The 18896-nt window shown below is 33.0% G+C and overlaps 1 protein-coding gene across 1 annotated transcript in view; it reads left to right on the forward strand.

The window, feature by feature from the left end:
* LOC117169685 (latrophilin Cirl-like) overlaps positions 1-18896 on the forward strand; it is a 236542-nt gene that overhangs the window by 183472 nt on the left and 34174 nt on the right. The window contains exon 4 of the mRNA XM_033356169.1: positions 6906-7092. Within this exon, the coding sequence (XP_033212060.1) occupies positions 6906-7092 (187 nt within the window). The remainder of the gene's footprint in view (positions 1-6905; positions 7093-18896) is intronic.

Raw genomic sequence — 18896 nt, forward strand, 5'->3', positions numbered from 1 at the left:
AAACTAGCACTCACGTAAAGCTCTGCTTCTATTTGTGCAAAGAATTTTATATGTCATTTGTGTCTCTTTTGAGATACAGACAAATTGTTAGTACTTTGTTCAGTATTAAGCTTTCTCAACATTTTTTTGCAGGTGCGAATAATTTCACTTGCTTATTTTAAACACACACCTTAAATTTAATAATCCTTGATGAAAGCATTTAAAACATCCAATATTTAAATGTAAATATCTTGAAATAGAAAAAGGTGTTGGTAAGTTCCACACTGAATATTTATAAGACAATTTTTCATTATTCAATTGTTTAAATTATTCAAAAGTTTACTAATTAAAAGCTTATATTGAAAAATTTGGATTAAATGATGCAGGATTGTACAGCTTCAAGGCGAAAGCATTAGTAGTTCAACGATATGAAATTAAATAATTAATATAAATGTAATATTTTCAAATATGATTTTAAGAACTGAAAAATTGGAAATTTAAATTAATTTAATTATTTTGAAATGGTTAAGTTGCACGAGGAACCATATGTAATTTAACTTCAAAACGGAAAAATCTTTAATTGGAGATTTGAAGAATGTAAATCCTTTAAAAGTAACAATACTTATAAACTGATCAAAGAATGAACAGTTCCACTTCTTCAAACTTTCCTAATTTAAAAAGATTTCGAGAACGCCCAAACGTAAAATTATTCAAAATGGCGTTCAAATTAAACAGAATTCATAAACGTCCCTCTTTTAAAAATAATACAAGATAGATGACAAGTTTGAGGTCTGAGAAGGAAATATGTTATTCAAAAATTAATTCTAAAATGAAGGTGTTCGAATTTATATAATTGGACTTTTGATTACAACTATGAAGTTTAAACAATTTTACAACCCCCAGATTTTATTTATCATTGGTCACAGTTACGATAAACAAGAAAACGATTCTTATTTCGCTTAACGAACCGAGTTTAATTATTAAAATATGTTCACTGAATATATTTTCTAATGATTTCCGCGCGAAATGACTTTATCAATATTGCTTAAGCGAGTTTTTAGAGCATAGCGACTCTAAAAGTAGATCCTGAATACTTAATTACTCGCGTTTCATTCGAGGTTGGCTGAGCTATTAACGAGCTGGGGATTAACGAGCAACGTGTCAACTATACTCTATAGAAGTATAAGGTACCCAAGCGAGGGGGTACCAAGTAACTTGAAGGACGAATGGCTTAACCGCGACTGCAGGTAACGTCAGTTGCAGCTGTGCATTCTGTACATCCAAGCAACACTGTAAAATAAAGATGTCGCCGGAGGCATTCCTTATACGTCCTTCGTTAATTGTAAGTAATCGAAAGCGGTGAAGACGCAAAGTAACATTGTACTAGCGAAGGCTTTGTAAGAAGCATCAAAAGTTTGTAGGATAGCAGCAGCCGACTGGTAACTTAGTAACAAGTGTACATCGTACACCTGCGGCCTGCAGGTTAATAATTAATTCACTGGGTGATCAATAGCAGTCGCTAATTAAAGAAAACAAATCGAATCAGTTATTAATACTATCAACATTTATTTTATATCCCGAGACAGGCCAATCAGCTAATTTTGTATCGAGTTTGATTATTGTTTCTTGGTCGAATAAATTTGACAAGTGAAACTGTTTGTTAAAACGATTATGAATCTATTCGTGATGTCCAAATATTTAATCTGATTTTGTGTGTACTAAAAATTAGGTACAAGAGGGGCAAAAAATGCAATAGTAGTTTTCTCCAGGTAAAATGGATTTAGTTGCAGTAACAAAAGCTTTCGTGGATTAGGCAAGATCGAGAGAACATGTTCTTGTGTGAGAGGAAAATAAAAGTCTTAACACAGGTTGGACAATAGAAGCGTCAGCATCATAGGAATCAGGCACTGGGGGATCCTGGCGGTATAAAGGAAGTCCGTGGAAGTCTGTACTGCTTGTGGTCTCGCAGAAGCTGTTAGAGGTGTTCTCGAGGCGAGAGGTTCGAATGGACGTAGAGAACCGCATGAACAAGACGTACCCAAGGGATCCACGCCCGACTAGAGTATGCAACATACATGCTTGTTCCGAATCATTGGATCGCAGGGAATCCATTCCATGTGTCGATACATTATATGGTTGTACAGTATACGGAATACAGTATATAGTAGTAGTTGACAATATACAATCGAATGCGTGGTATTGTCCAAGAGACAAACGCAGGATGGACCAACACATCTCTCCCTGTTCATATTTATACATCTTTCTCTCTTCCTCTCTATCTTTCACCCTTTCACATCCCATCCTTGCACATCCAGTCGGCTGAGGGAAAGAGGAGAATTGCAGTTTACCATTAATGACTTCGGGTAATAATATATCGGAGAGGCTGGTGGTGCTGCGCCTCCCGCTGCCGCGGCGGTGGACTTGAAAGGATCCATGAACAGCGGGTTGTCGGCCCTCAGTGCTCTTAGACTCGAAACCTTCATCTGTGGCCGAAGTTGAAACACTGAGAGGACCATTGTGTCTACGAACAAACAGTACGCCCTTCTTCCTCCATCTCCAGTCTGTCTTCCTGCTTTGTTGACAGCTCCTGATTATACGTATGCCCTCCTTAATGTTTTCGGCAATGTCTTTGGAGGTCCCATTTCGGACACAACAAGTACAACTCTTGATACAGTATTGTCTTTCAAACTTCAAACTGACCGTCATTTTGCGGACCCAAGAAAAGAGTCTTTCTCACTTCCGGCAATGAAGGATGTGTTTCATTTCTTTCATCCATCCGAATAATTGTTTCCTTCATTTCCTCTTGATATAATTAAACTTTCGTTTGAATATATGAAAATGGCGTATTATTATCAAGGAATAATGTTCCTATGTGGGTCATGTCTTCTCGAAAATGAATGGAAATATAATTAAATACCAACTGTTACTTTTCTTGCAACACTGCTCCTATTGAGGGTAAGGATTTGTAGTTAAAATAAACCTATTCATGAGAAGAGGATTGGGGTTGTTCCATGTCTCTCGATTCTTAGAAAACGTATAGAAGCACCCCAACCAAAGTGACGTGTTTGATATTTCCCAGATCACTCTCTGTTTAGTCTTGAGACACCGGATATTTAAAGAAACGGTCGCAGTTACACGACGAAAATAATCCAGCTTTTAAGGATCTGTTAAATGGGTGGTTAAGATAAACACTCTGCAGATGTTGATTAGACGAGAAGGGTCACCTTTCCACTTAGAAATCTAGACTCTAGTCTAGAGTAGAGGAATAGCTAAGGATGTTATGAAAAGTTTAAATATGGCTACTGCAATCTGTAGCCTGTAAATTGAGGGACAGAAGGAATGTGTAAAATAGATTTATTTTCAAAATAAATCATGCCGGAGATGTGGCGCGTCGATGCAGGACGTTTTTTTCTTGTTTTCATCGCCAGCTCGCCTGCATCGCTGAATACGTGGTAATTGTGAACTCCATAGCATATCATGAAACGACCCTCTTCGTGGCACCTGAACCTTTCCGTTTCCCTCGATCACAAAGATTACGCGTGCACGCAGACGACTGAAGTCCTAACTACGGTCTAAAACGGCATTGTAGCGCGTTGGTATGGAACTAATGAACTCGCGACGTGACTTTCACGTGCAGAGTTATTACAGACCTCTTCCCTCTTTTGATCCCCTCAAGTCCTTGCCCGAGCCTTAGTCGCCGTTTCTTCCTCTTTTCCACTTCCTCTACAACTACCACCTTTCGCCCCATCGCATCATACCAAAGCTATCAGCACTTTTTCCACATAACTTAGAAATAGTCCGAAAATCAGGATGGCCTTAGGGGAGGGGAAACCGGAAACTCAGGGAAAGGGCAAACAATTTTCTTGGTAAGGGATTTTGAAAAACAAAAAAAATTAACAAGTGAGAAAATTTCTTCAAGAAGCCTTTTCAGTAACTTTAAAACAAAATCAGGGCTTCCAGAGTCACTTTCAGTTACTTTTTTCCCCGAATCACTTTTTAGTGACTTTTCTTTTCATAAATAAACCCATTCGTTAACTAGCATTGAATTTAGGTATGTACCCTGTTGTTTATGAATTTTAATTCTTGAATTCTTTTGAAAGGTTTTCAAAGGATTTTAAATATTTTAGAGTATTTTTAAATATTCCAAGGAATTTCCAAAAGTTTAAAAAAGTTTCAAGGGATTTCAAATGATTTAAAATGTTTTAGGATATTTCAAAAGATTCCAAGGAATTTTGAATGGACTTGAATAATGTTAATGTATTTCAAAGAATTTGCAAGATTTTGTGGTATTTCTAAAACAACCAAGGAATTTTCTAGAGATTTAAAAAGTTTTATGGGATTTCAAAAGTTTTCGAAGCCATTGAAATGTTTTTAGTGTATTTTGCCAGAAGGAATTTCCAAACGATTAAAAGATTTATGAGGATTTAAATGATTTAATAGGACTGAACACATTTTGTATAGGGTTTTAGAGAATTTTTTAGAATCTCGGAATATGTGGCGTGATTTTATAGGTCCTTTAGGTTTTATAATTGTTGTTTAGGGATGCCGAGGGATTTTATCTGATTTCTGCTGATTTCAATGTTCTAATAAGGAATTTTAAAGTTTCAACATTTTTCAATAAATTTTCAAAGATTTCAGGAAATATATATTTTGAAATTTTATGAAATTTGGGGTTTTCAAGGATTTGAAATGTTTTAGAGTATTTTAAATTATTCCATTGTAGTTTTTTATAAGATTTTCGAACATTTTAATTATTTAAAGCAGTTTTAAAAGCTCCCAGGGCGTTTGATGATTTTTCCAGCATTTCAAAGAATTTATTGGAAAGAAATCAGGAATTTCGTACGGTTTCGAGGATTTGAAAATATTTTCCAATATTTCTTGCAATTTTTATTGATTTAAAAATTCACCCCAAATCCTGATTTATTTATCCTGAATTCTTTATAATTTTTTTGAATTCAGAGGAATTCTCTTTATTTTTCCGAATGCAGTTGAATTTTACTAAATTCACTTGATTCTATTCAATCCAATGAATTTTCTTTCAGATTTGTTTTATTGAGTTTCTCTAAACTTATTTCAAACTTCTGAATTTAATGAATTTTTTCAAATTTCTCTGGTTTTCAATTCACTTGAATGTTTGTTTGAATTCATTTTGAAATTTTATGAATTTCATCCAATTCTGCTCATTTCCCGTAAATCCCTATAAATTCACACAAATTAAATTCTTTTCATTCCACATATAAAAATTTTTTTTAAATATAATTGCTTTCAAATACATATTGTTGGGAAAAATGGAATATTAGTCAGTGAAAAATCAGAGGAAAGTCTATTAAAGTAACAATAATTAGAAAAAAGAGTCAGAAGATAATAGAAATAATATTGCAGAGTAATATTTCACAGGTGCTATTATTTTTTGGTGTAAACGGTAAGAGATCGTGTACGATCTTAGGAAAAAAGTCCTTGATCATCTTTTTTAAATAAATTTTAACTAGAAGTTAAAAAGAAGTAAAATTATAATCGTGCAACTGATATTCCATTTTGAGAAAAAAATATTTATTTTCAAATTAAATCTTCTAATTCCATTCCCTTACGCATGAAAAATTCCAAACAAATTTGCAGGAATGGGTTCTGCTTATTTTACAGGAAGCATCCTACCGCAAATTTTGTAATACCAGCAATTTGCCATTTCAATAATTTTGAACATTTTCTCTCGTTGAGCAAATGTTTTGTGACTAGAGCGCGCAGTATGAACCGAAAATATTTACCTCGCCCGTTTATTTACGTAATAATGTTCCAAATATCGGTAGAAAATTTTTCAGTAGAATGGTTCGGAAATAGTCGATTAAATTACGTATTAATTAACAGAATTATAATTAAATTACGACTGACCTTTAACTGGGTTGTTAGCTTGGCTAACGAAAGGAGATATATAAATCGAGAGCAATTTTTAATGCGTTAATTTGTATGCAAATTAAGCTCGTTGTGCCGGGGAAGAGAGAATAGTCGATTCTGCGAAATTCTTTGAAATTCAAGAGTTGTGGCTCAACAATCTGGGATTTTGGCCCCATTCAAGTAGTACGGAGAAGCAAGGGAAGTCTTTGCGACGTCTCATTCTCACTACTCACACCACCATACCTTTATCTTAATTCTATTACGTTTTACAAGGCGAGCGACTCTGAGGGCAAACTCACTTTGCAAAATATACGTAACCCGGGCGCGACGTGAGCCGTCCAATTTCATACTTGCTTTGACAGTCTCAAAAGTCATCGCAACCACCATCAAAGAGCTTTTATCCCTCCCGACTAAGATCCGCGAAAGAGAAGAATCCGGATAAGTCCTCCTGACTCGCGGTGCGACAACACAAGAGATTTATTTGCCTCTAAACTCTAATTATCTCAGACAACTGTCAGTTTGCATTCATCCAAGTCAAAGAGGATTTGAGGTTTTTTCTTTCCTTTCATACTTTACGGGACTTATATTTATTTTTAGCATCTGAAAATCATTATCTGTTCAACAAATAATTTTCGAGAGGCGCAATCCAAATACCAGGTTGTTAGTGAGGGTTAGTGATCTAGACAACGTCCACGTGGTCCATTTACCGGTCCATTTTGACTTCCTAGCTTTTGAATATCAAGAATATCCCTTTTTTCATAAAATATAAATCAACGTATACAAAATTAGTTGTTAAAAATTTCACACGATTAAAATTCTGGTCTTTAAATATAAATAGTCGGGGAAAAATCAGAGAAAACTGAGTAAATTTCGAAAATGACATTTTTCAGCCACCCTGCGGTTAAATTATTTTTACTCAAATTAAGTTGAAATGTGTCATTGAAAAACTTGACTTTTTCCAAACGAGACATCTTTTTGTAACCACAAATTAGTCTGATAACCAGTGTAACTAATGTTCTCTTTTTTTCCTGTTGCAGAGAGGTACGACACGGCTTACGCTTGCGAGGGCAAAACGCTCCGAATAGAATGCCAAGAGGGGGAGCTGATACACCTCATTAGGGCGAACTATGGAAGGTTTTCCATAACGATATGCAACGAACACGGGAACACCGACTGGAGTGTCAATTGCATGTCGCCCAAGTCTTTCCGGGTTCTCTACAACAAGTAAGTCTGCTTCCAGTCATTCTCGAAATCCTCTCGTTCTATGAAACAAGCGCCGACGAATCTCGAACCTAGGCTTGCAGCACGTGCCCTAATGAGCAGAAGTTACAATTAGAGGTGAAGTTACCCGACCTCGCTTAGACCAACTCGCCAAGTTTGTTCCGATATCGGGCTGATCGAGAGAGCACTTTGTCGCTCGATTTACAAGTAACTTGCGCAAATTGCGAATTCCTCCAAGGTGACCGAAATTTCAAACGGCGAAAGATTACTTTCATTTCAAACTTGAACTAATTGGCGATTTTTTATTCAGGAATTGAGGGCCCGGATCAAATTACCGGTTATAATATTCTGGCATCTAGAGTGGGTGGGCTCCTGAATGTCGTTTAAATGCAAGCGGTAAGGGGTGTCTTGCTCTTGAGTGTCAGAAAATTATAACCGGTTCTTTGATCTGGGCTCTCAATTTCTTGAAAAAATTGGTTTGTCATTTTTCATTATATTTATGTGACATCTGATTCTTTTTTCATATTCACATGTTGAAAATCTCTCAGCGACGAAATATATTGTTATTTTTAGGAAATTAGGCAACACGTTAGAAAGTAACAAAATCACAAAGATTTGTTTGAAAATATAAAAAATCTATTTTAGCCAACAGTCTCTTAAAATCACTGGACTTTAATTAAAGTCACTTGAATTAATTCCAGTATTTTGAATTCACGTAAAATAAACCCTTTTCAAGATGGTTTATTTGAAGTCTCCTAAATTCACGGGAATGTAGTTAAATTCACTTATCTTAACGAATGATATTAGATTCAGTTGTATGAACATTGATTGATCACAATCGATGCAATTATTTTGAATTTACATTTTACAATTTAGTTGAATTTACTTAAATTTACCTTGATTCTACTCAGTGCACAATTTCTTTAATTGCACCATGAATTGGCTTGAATTCTATTTAATTTTTTGAAGTTCAATTTAATTCACGTTCAACTTTCTGATTAATCCGGAATCTAGTGTAATACTGCTCATAAAGCAACTCTCTTATTTTTTATATCCTTTTTATAAATTAATACAAGTCGAGAAATATAATACGCAAAATGGAAGTATAATTATCTTGATGAACAATTATGTAAACCACTTCTTGCATCTCTCGTCGGGAGATTGCAGATTGGATGGGTCTTAAGTTGAAATTCATGAATCAAGCGAGTAACTTTTGCTGAGCACGCCTAGGTCGGGATTCGATCGATGCTATTCCCCGTAGTTAGAACTATCCCCTTGAAATCTCTCTGCGAAAAAAAAAATAAAGAGTAAGGATTGAGATGACCAAAAAAAAGGGGGGGGGGGATGGAGTGGTGGAGCACACAGCTTCACGTGGTCCGGCGAACTGGCCAATTGCTTGACCATTGGAGCGTGTATTGGCAGCGGATCGGTTCAGGTAGAGAAAATCGCAGAGTCAGCGCTATTCTCTATCCCGATCTGCTGCGAAATCCACTCTATTTCCTTCAATCTTTTTCAAACCGCTCACACCCTCCTCCATTGTGTCCTCTCCCAACCTAATCTAATAAATCCTCCTTTATCTTTCTTTTTTTGTTTGTTTGTTTATGATAGTTAATTTCTCACTTTATATTTTATTTTTTTAGAAAGCAGAAACTTCCTAGTGATGTACAAATGTAGAAATGTCCCAGTTTCTGAGCTATTCATTACCAGGGTGGCCGCAGGTTAAGGAAAACCTGGAAATCAGGGAAAAGTCAGGTTTTAAAGATAAAAATTCAAAAGTGAGGGAATTTCAGAATTGCTCTACAGTCAATTTTTTCTGCAAATAACTTTCTTAGTAAATAAATTCAGTATTTAATTAATTCAAATTCAAAACAAATTCAATAAATTAACCATTAGAGACGCACTGTCCAATTCACCTATTTATGAATTTTCTGGAATTCATATGATATATTTTAGATTTTTTAAAAAGATTCTTAATAATTCGTAATAGATTTCAATAATTTTTAAAGATACCAAAGGATTTGAAATACTCGTATTTTAGAGTATTTCAAAATATTCTAGGTCATTTTTCCTAGATTGAAAGAATTTAAAGTTATTTCGATGGATTTTAATAATTTTCGAGTATTTTTAAAATGTCCCACGAATTTGCAAGATCTTTAAAAAGTTTAAAGGGTTTTCAAAAGATTTCAAGATATTTCAAAAGTTTTAAACTTTAAGACATTTAAAAATCTCCTGAGGTATTTCGATAAATTATCCAGGATATCGGAATTCATGTAATTTTATGTTTTCAAATATATTGAGATATTTAACAAAAAAAATTCTGGAAATTTTTCGTGGATTTCAAATCTAAAAGTTTTTTATTTTTGCAAAGGATTTTATATATTTCACGAAATTCCAGTATTTTTCCATGATTTCGAGAAATATCAGATTGCATAGAATTTCACAGGACTTTATAATATTTTAATGCGTTTAAAATAATTTATTCATCAGGAGTGAGGGATTACGTAGGATTTGAAATAATTTGAAGATATTTTCAATATATTTTTGCAGTTTGGAATTTATTCTGAATTCAGTCAAATTCTTTGAAATTTTCTTGTATTTTGTTAATTCACTAAATTCTTCTAAATTTACTCAATTCTACTCAATTCAACTAAACTCAATGAGTTAACCAAATTTTTTGTTTAATTCATCTCGAAGTCTTTTAAACTCTCCTTACTGGTGAAATGGATTCAATGAATTTTATCATATTTGTTTTGATTTTTTAATTCACTTGAACTGTTTATATTTCATAGAATTCTTCTTTCCTATAAATTCGTTTAAATCAACTTTAATTTTACTGAAATCAATGGATTCTTTTATATTCAAAAAAACATTAGTCTATTTTAATCACTTTTGGTAGAAAAGTCATTTTATTTGTTTAAAATGAATATATTCGAAATTCTGTAAATTTGTATCTGAAATTGTTTTATTTCGTTTATAAAGAATTATTTGTTGAAAATGTTGCATGATTAGAATTTTGGTTATTAAAAATAAATGTTCAGGAAAAATAAAAAATTAGCCAAAGAAAAGTCAGGGAATTTCGAAAATGAGATTTTGCGGCCACCCTGATTGCGTATGCGTGATTCACACATGCAAAAAAGAACCATTTATAAGCACACTAAAAACGATCTGGACGGCTCATCACTTTTCACTTCTAACTTTTTATTATTGGTTTCCCAATTCCATATAAAGTCTCAAAATATTAAAAAGTTTTGAAACTTTAATTTCTTTAATTTGAAACATTATCCTTTAAACCTACTTTCAAGGTGTTTCATTTTGAATTTTCAAATTCACTAAATCGGCAAGAGTCGAAGAGAGCCACTCTTTTCTTCGCCTCGAATAAAAAGGCAAGTAAAAGTGATAATCTTGTAAAGTTGGATTATTATTATGAAGAAGGTACAATTTGAGAAAAGTATTTAAAAGTTCGAGCGACTCATGCCGAGTTACGAGACGTCGCGAAATAACTTTCGGATTAACTTCACACCGAGAAACTTCAACTCGCTCCTTGATCGTGTAGTGAAATGTGTACACAAGAAATTACGAATATAAAAAAAAGATTAAGAAATTCCAAGCTTGATTTTTCTCATAATTTCAACGTCCTCTTGATCATCATTATCCTCCTTTTTTTCGTGCGGTGAATCACGCATTTCGTACGTTTCCTGTTTGCAGAATTTTTTTGCAAATCGAAGTTTTCTCCAGTGTGGAAAATTTTTTTAAATTCAATACTTTTCTTGACTTGTTTGATGATTTTTCACTTCTTTCATAGCTGAAAACGAAATTTTTCCTCTAGGGAAGTAGATTTATATAATTTAAACTTCCCTGAGCTTTCATAGACATCCTTTTTAATCAAGGAAAAGTAAAAGAACATCCAAGTCAAGCTAACTTATTGCAAAAACATTCTCACTCTAAGGGAGATGGAGCGAAATATGTAGAAAAACATGGTGAAGACGTTCAAATGAGAATTTGCGGTTTTTTACTATGGCACCAAAAATCCATAGAAAGTTAGAAATTTCAGTAGTATTATTTTCCTGTTCCTTCTTCTCTCTAGTGTTTGTTGTTTGTTATTCTTCATTCGAATAGCTCAGTATATTTAGAAAAGTGTTTTATTTCAAAGCAACATTTCTTGTAGTATTTATAATGATTTTTTTCTATCTTTGCGTGGAATGAACAGTATAATATTTCGTCGTTATAAAACAATGATTCTAGTATAAAAATGATTTTGTGATAACCTGGAACATTTCCGAAAAGAAATGATTTTAAATTCTACGTTTCTTTGCATATTATTTTTTCTTCTATATTGTGTGTCGCTGTTAATTTTCACTGCAACCATATCTCATTATTTATAGTGTTTCCACTGATTTTCCTTCTGTGTTGCATGCTTTAATCTTACAAAATCACTGAAATTAGTGTGTTCAATTTATTTACTTATTTCTAACCTACGCATGACTGAAAAATTTCCTTCCCTTCCTCTTTTTGCTCCAGACAATATTTGTCATAATAAAAATACTGTCGAAATGCTTATAAGCAACTTTTCATAAAAAGTAAATAACAATTTATCAAACGATAAGAGTTGAAAGCAAATATCTGTGATTAATCTATCCACCTAGTATCCCGCACTGAATCTTTCTCATTTTCTCACATTCATTTCTTCAAAACTATTTGGGCACCTTTGCCAAGACACAAATACGCCGCAGCTTCTTTAACATGAAAAATATGGTCGATTGTGGAGTTGCTGTCGCAAATAAGTTGTTTGATTAAACTTCATTTTTCACTTCAGCGCATACGCGAACGATATAATCTTTAACTATTAAAAAACGTAGAGTTTTTTAATGGAGTAATGTTATAAATTCAGGCACTAGAAATTCGTTTCATTAGTGTTCACATACAAGCAAACATTTCTATCAGGGTTTCGATAAAACTAATAATTTATTTAATTTGTATTATATCATATATCCCATTCTCCAGGCAAAGAAAAATACCTTCATCCTTCGAATTTCATACTCCCCTTAATAAGAGTTAAACGATGCAGGGGTTGAAGTTTGCGTTGCAGATTTGTATGAAAACGATCAAAAGGTCTTAATTTTCTTTTCCTTATAATCTTGTGAAGTATTGAGAAATTCTAGTATTTTCAGTCCCTTGATAAAGTAAAATAAAATATAAAATTTGTATCATATAGAAGTATCCACCGGATTTTGCTCCTCGCTTTAACGTCTTACTGAAACTCGTTTAATCCCAGCGGGATTAAGCGAAAGGGACTTTGTAGCTGACGCATAAAAGTATTCCAATCGCGAACAAGTGTAGATAGCAGGTACACGAGGAATATTTTACTGGAAAAGAAAAGGATGCTCTTGAGATGCAAAACTGGAAATAATGAATCCCAGTCAATGGCCAAACTTCGACATCTGCATCGAAACTACATTTCGCAAATCCTTACTCCATTTAGTGCCTAAAGTATTGCTCAAAAATTAAATTTCACTTCTGCATGCTTTTACCATATAATATATAAAATAAAAAAGACTGTCATAGTTACAATCTTAGCGCCTTTTGTCACATTGTGGCGCTATGCGTCGGCCAGTCGGCGGATTCGCCACAATGTATTTTTCGCATGTGCTATTATCATTCTTCAAGGACAGAAAATGATCGTAACTATGGCAATTCCTTGGGAAAAACATATCCATATGACGATCTGTGTGAATGCATCAAAATTGGTACAAAAATCTTTTAACCATATGAGGTTAAAGGGTTATACTATATTTATTCTTTAAGAGGAAGAAGAAAATTCGTGAAGACTTTTGTTACAAATCTAAATGTTAAAAAAATTATTTACAAAAAGAAACATAGTTAAAGTGAACATATTTTATTAGAGCTTATAAATGTAACAAAATTGCATATTTCATGTTGGTGGATTCCACCCCGGACTCACACATGCCAGGTGTTTACATCAATTTTTTGAAAACTTTGGCTAGTTGTTTGATCAGCAGTGAAAATATAGATTGCCAATGATTTCGCTTGAACAAAAATTTTTGTTGAAAGTTATTCTAATTAACTGAAAATTTTGTTTAATTGTGAAAAACGCGGCAGAATATAAATTTTAATATTGCAATTGACTTAAAAAGCTCCTGCGTTGTTATTTTTCTTTTTTGTTCAACTTTATATATTTGGAATACTTTACACTTAATTTTATTCTTCAAAATGTTCTTTCAGCGAAAGAGTTTAAAGCCGACGTGCTTTAAATAGATTATTTTAAATAAAAAATTTGGTGTGAATACAAATAACTTTTTTTTTAATTTTGCTTAATGTGTCATTTTTTGCTATTTAATTAAATTCTTTTCTTTAAGTAACAAAAGAGATTTGGAAAATATTTTCGTTGCGAAATAACATTCAGTTGAAACAAAAAGCATTCAAAATCACGAAAACATTTTCCGGTTTAAGGATTTACGCTGAAAAAATTACAGTTGGATATATTCAACGTTCCCCCAAACATTTAAAAAAATTTGAATCCAAAAGTTGTTGAATAATAAATTAATAAAGAAAATAAAATACTTTATATTATCAGTTATTTCATAATGTCGGCAATTGTATTTGGTAAATTATCTATTATCGGGAATTCTCCAATTCAGTAATTTTAAAATCTGTGGGGATTTTAAATTAAGGTTACGTTTATAAATTTCTTCATTTAATATTATAAACATTTTCTTTTTCGTGAATTTGCGTGTCGAGAATTTTATTTTTTGGGATTTTCCAGTTGTCTTGATATAACTGATTAAATTATTTTGCATTTTTTCGAATGCTGAATAACACATTTTTTTCTTTGGGCCTTTTCAACTTAATCAATTTTAGCATTTTAATTTTCATAGTATTAAAAATCCATCAAAACAATTTCAAAATCTATATTTTCTTTTTAACATCAAATGTTTTGGGAATTGTATTTTATAAAAAATCAACATTTTCTATTTGAAAAAATGAAAAATAACCACGAAGGAGCTATTGGAATCAATTGTAACCTGGGTTTTTTTTACAATAAAAAAAAGTTTCAAATAATTACATTGACACCTAGCTAAGAATAATGAACTGGTGGTGTTTGTATTATAGAGACTGAAAATTGTCCACAATAGAAAATATGAAATAATTTTCTAACAAAATTTTTTGAAAACGAAATCAGTGTCAATTTATATTTTTTTCACTAAACAAGTAAGTAGAAAATGTTTTAAAAACATTGATGATGAAATGGTCTGGTCTGTGTGAGTTTAGCGCTGAATTTGCCTCTAATTAAAAGAATTTTATAACAATTTGATATTAAGCTTACTGAAAATAACATTTCCATAAAAATAATGCTGTTACCTTCTCTCCTTTGAAAGACAAAATATAGGAATAGTGAGTTATAGTGACATTGTCCCGCATTGCGCGCTTTAAATCCAGTCTAGCGATAGATTAAGCTTCAAATGTGCGTGTGTACTGCCATGGAGTTCGTTTTCTTTTGAAATGTCACAACGGAAGGCCGCCATGTGTCAGTCTGTGTAAATTGTCCCACTGCATCATCCATTTGCAGTGAAGAAAGTCGTCCCCTGGGAAATTCCTGTTAAGGGCTTTATGTTGTATGTATAGACTATCGAGTGTACAATATACATATACGTACAAGTTTTGTATATGTGGCGCGTAATACTAGGATGAGAAATTCCGTAGGTAGGTACACCATCGTTCAAGACCGCTGCGAATTATAAAAGCGACGAGAGCCGATGGCACTTCTGGACTACCTAACGACCGTCAATAAATTCTCAAAATCTGCATCCGACGGCACTTTAATTTCAAATATATTTCCCGGAGATCAGAACGTTTTCGCCGCGATCTATTACTAGCGCATTCCGTGCACTTTTATCGAGACGCGAAAAATCGGAAAACCAAAGAATTTTTGCTGCTTGTATACACATCTTTCTTATTAGTTCATGTGTGTTCATTTATTATGAGATATTTTTGAAGTACGTCATATTTCAGTAAGGGTGCAGCGAACTGTTCAACTTGATGAAACATACATAAAAAACGGCAAAAAATAGAGTGGACTCTCACAAAGTACCTTTTTCTCGCCAAGTACGTTTTCCTCGCCAAGTGCCTCTTCCCTCCATCATCTATGAATTCAGTAAGCGCCTTAACCGTGGCATCCATTGCGCGTCCGTGAGACGATATTCAAATAATTTACCAATACGTCCCAGAGATATTTCCGGCCAAGGCTTTGGGGCGTGGCTTAATTAAGGGGGTGTTTAGTGAGGACCTTGGTACAGAGCACCGAGCGCTTTGTGAGAATCTACTTTATTTTAAATTGTTACACTTTAAATGGTTAACATTAAATTCCCCAAAATTTGTCCGAATCTAATTTAATTCAACTTGAAGGTGGTCTAATTTAACTTATCTTTTTTATTCTCAAGAAAGTTCCAAGTGTTTGGAACAACATTCTAGAATTATTTTGGTTCTGTGATTTTCTGAAAATTTCTCGGGCCTTTTGTCTGTCTAAATCTTCTTTTATCATCAGTAATAGTGCGAATATGATTTTTTTAAATCTTCATCTATGTAAAATGCAGGCTTCACATTGTTCAGTTAAAAACACTTGCGTTCCTGCCGTAGCCCGGACGTCGGTCACGGAAAATCTAAGATTCAGGCAGAAGTCAGTGTATTTCTATAAGAGCCGCTTTTAATCATTTTTAAGGATAATTAATTAAAAAAAAAATTATTTTGATTTGAAACTGTTGTATTCCGTCCATAAAAGATTCTCTGTGTCAAAAATATTACAAGATTAAATATCTGATCTTTGAGTATTAATGGTTAAGAAAATAAAAAATTGGTTGCCAATTTTATTATTTGGGAGCAAATTCGACAATTTTGTTAAACAGCTCTCCTTTTTGTATGAAAATCCAACCTTCTTTTTTTCATTCCTCTTTTCGTTTAAAAAATGCATTTCTTTTTCTAGAATGTTAACTACTTTGTTGAAAACTTTTTGTTTGTTAAAAATTAGTTTTTTAAACTGAAAATGTAACTATTCCATTTTTGGTAGGAAGCTGATTTTTTTATTGAAAACAACTATTTGGGGAAAATTTGAACCATTTTTTTAAACATTAATTTTTTTTATTGAAGTTTCATCTCGCTGATTAAAAATGTAAGTATTTTGTTGAAAATTCATTGGCAATTAAACTATTTTCGTTAAATATATCGTTTTTGTAGAAAATTAATATTTACGAGTTTGAAACTCGTCCTTTTCATTAGAGATTTTTCGTTTTTTATTTTAAAAGTTGAAATACTTTATAAAATTTTTAAAATTTAATTATTTTGGTTACAGTTTAATCTTCTTTGTTAAAAAAATCGACTATTTTATTGATAATTCATCTTTGTGGTTAGAAAATTGCAGTATTTGTTTAAAAATGTAACTGTGGTATTGAAAATTCAGTTATTTGGTTGAAAAAGAAACTGTTTTGTGAGAATGTCATATTTTATGTTGAAAATTGAACTATTTTGTTGAAAATTCGTCCCTTTGGATTGAAGATTCATCTTTTATGGTAAAAAAGTAATCTTTGTTGGTTGAAATAAATAATTCAGGAATTTTTTTATTCCATTTATAAAATATTTGATGTTCAAAATTGTTACAAGATTATAATTCCGGTCTTCGAATAATTATTGTCAGGAAAAATGAAAAATTGGTTAGAGAAAAATTAAGGAATTTTGAAAATAAAGTTTCGCGAATTCCTGGTATGATTAAATTTTCATTATTAGAACCACAAATTACATGAATCACTTATTATCAATTACCAATTATTCGTCCAATTCCAATCGCTAGAAACAATTCATGTGTGAACGTTCATAAAAAACCTAAATTGCCTGGGTCGTTCGTTTCAACATTCAAGGATCTTTAATTGTTTTGCTTGATAAAAGTACGGCGTAGCTTTTAAGCGACAATAACGAATACGCCTTTCAAAAATAAAAAATGAATGAATAACTGGTTTTTTATATCCCAGATTTCAAAACTCGTTTCGAGCTCGCATTTACCGCAGCGGGAGCGTCGATTTTAGTCTCAATGTGCGTGACTTTGGGTCGTGAAACGCTCGTGCGGCGTCAAACAGGGCATATACTGCATTTCATTTTTTACTTTTTGCAATTTAGTTGAAGAGCAACAACGCGCACACCAACTCTTCACGATCAGGGTGTCGGTTCCTACAAAGAAATCTGAACGACAATTAAAAAGCTATTCGATCCTGCTTTCCAGATAGCATTGTTTAAAAGTCCTCTTTAATCAAAATTAACGTTTTTATTTTACACTTTACAAAGATAACTACAATGCGTAATGAATTAACCTACATATTTTCATAAATTTAATTTCAAAATGCATTTTATTTCACATAGCATGCACGTATTTCTATTCTCTCAATATTGCCTTCGTTTTCGCCTGGAAATTTAATTTTTGCCTCTGTTTCTGAACAGGTTTCGAAACCAAACAAAAACACATTTAATTAGTAAATCTCGCTACCACTTGGCTAGTTTGTTTCACAAATCGCAGAATTTCGAGGAACAGATGTGTGAATATATTTTGTTGCATGTGAAATATTGTCTTTAAACCGATTATACATACTGCCTATGATACGTTTTTGTGTCCCCCGAAGCTTGAATTTCAGTTTAAAACTCTCAGTTCCTAAGGCGATTTGTTCCGCGCATATTGTCGCGATTCATACGACTGATAATGACGCATAAGTCTCACGGTGATACGAAATGAAGGCTCATATTTTGAAGGGTTTTTGAAACTCAGGTGATGAAATATTTGAAGGAAGGAGTAGGCGATTTACGGATTTTCGTTAATGGGTCTTCCTAATTGGAATTATTTGCTTTTTACTGCAAAAGGGATTACGATCTAAAAACTCCAATTTCGCCCCGTTAAAACTAAGTGCAACTGTCGACTGCTTGAATGACTCTTTCATCAATTCCCGAATCCCTTCGTTGGCTTTTGAATCACCCCTCACTCGGTCTCCAATTAGTAACGTTGTTTCACCAAGTTTATTACGCGAATAACAAAATTTACAAGCTGGAAGGGTCAAATAACTCTGATATTTTCACGCTACAAGGGCTTAATAATTTCTATGTGTACGCGTGTTTTAAGGGCGAAATAATTTTGAAATTGCATGCTTTTGTTCCACTTAAGTAGATAAAGTCTGTGTTGGTGTGACACAGGGACGCGGAAGCGTCCATCCGCAAATCATCGGGCAATGATTTACTCATGTTTTCCAACTCGTTTCCCCATCCAGCTCGGTTATTCGGTGGTGATAATCCTGCATACAAAAGATTTTAAAACCAGCTGACTAAAGCATGATGGGTAATAATTCTGTTTACGAGGGTCACTGTCAATTCAATAATCATGACGCACTACTTGGCGCCCATGTTGTTCCCAAAACCCCGGTAATAACGGCACGGAAATGAGGTATTAAGAGTAGACTGCGACGAAGATTATTAATATTTTCCCCCGTTCCTGAAAATCATATACGCTTCAGTAAAAATGCTAATTTTTTTTAGAGCTGTTAAATCCCCTGTGATTATTTATGGTTTTTTGTAGCAAGAATTCCAGTATTTATAGTGTTATGCCAACTTTTTTATAGGACGACTCATTTAGGCTCCCTTATCTTTAAAATAATATTCAATTTTTCTAAGTTAGAATCATTAGAATTCTTTTTGCTGATTTAGAAACTGCGATTTGAAAAATTGGCAAAAAATCAAATTTAATAAATAAACCATTTTATATTTTA

Source organism: Belonocnema kinseyi, chromosome 3 (assembly GCF_010883055.1).
Source record: "Belonocnema kinseyi isolate 2016_QV_RU_SX_M_011 chromosome 3, B_treatae_v1, whole genome shotgun sequence".
NCBI classification, from domain to species: Eukaryota; Metazoa; Arthropoda; class Insecta; order Hymenoptera; family Cynipidae; genus Belonocnema; species Belonocnema kinseyi.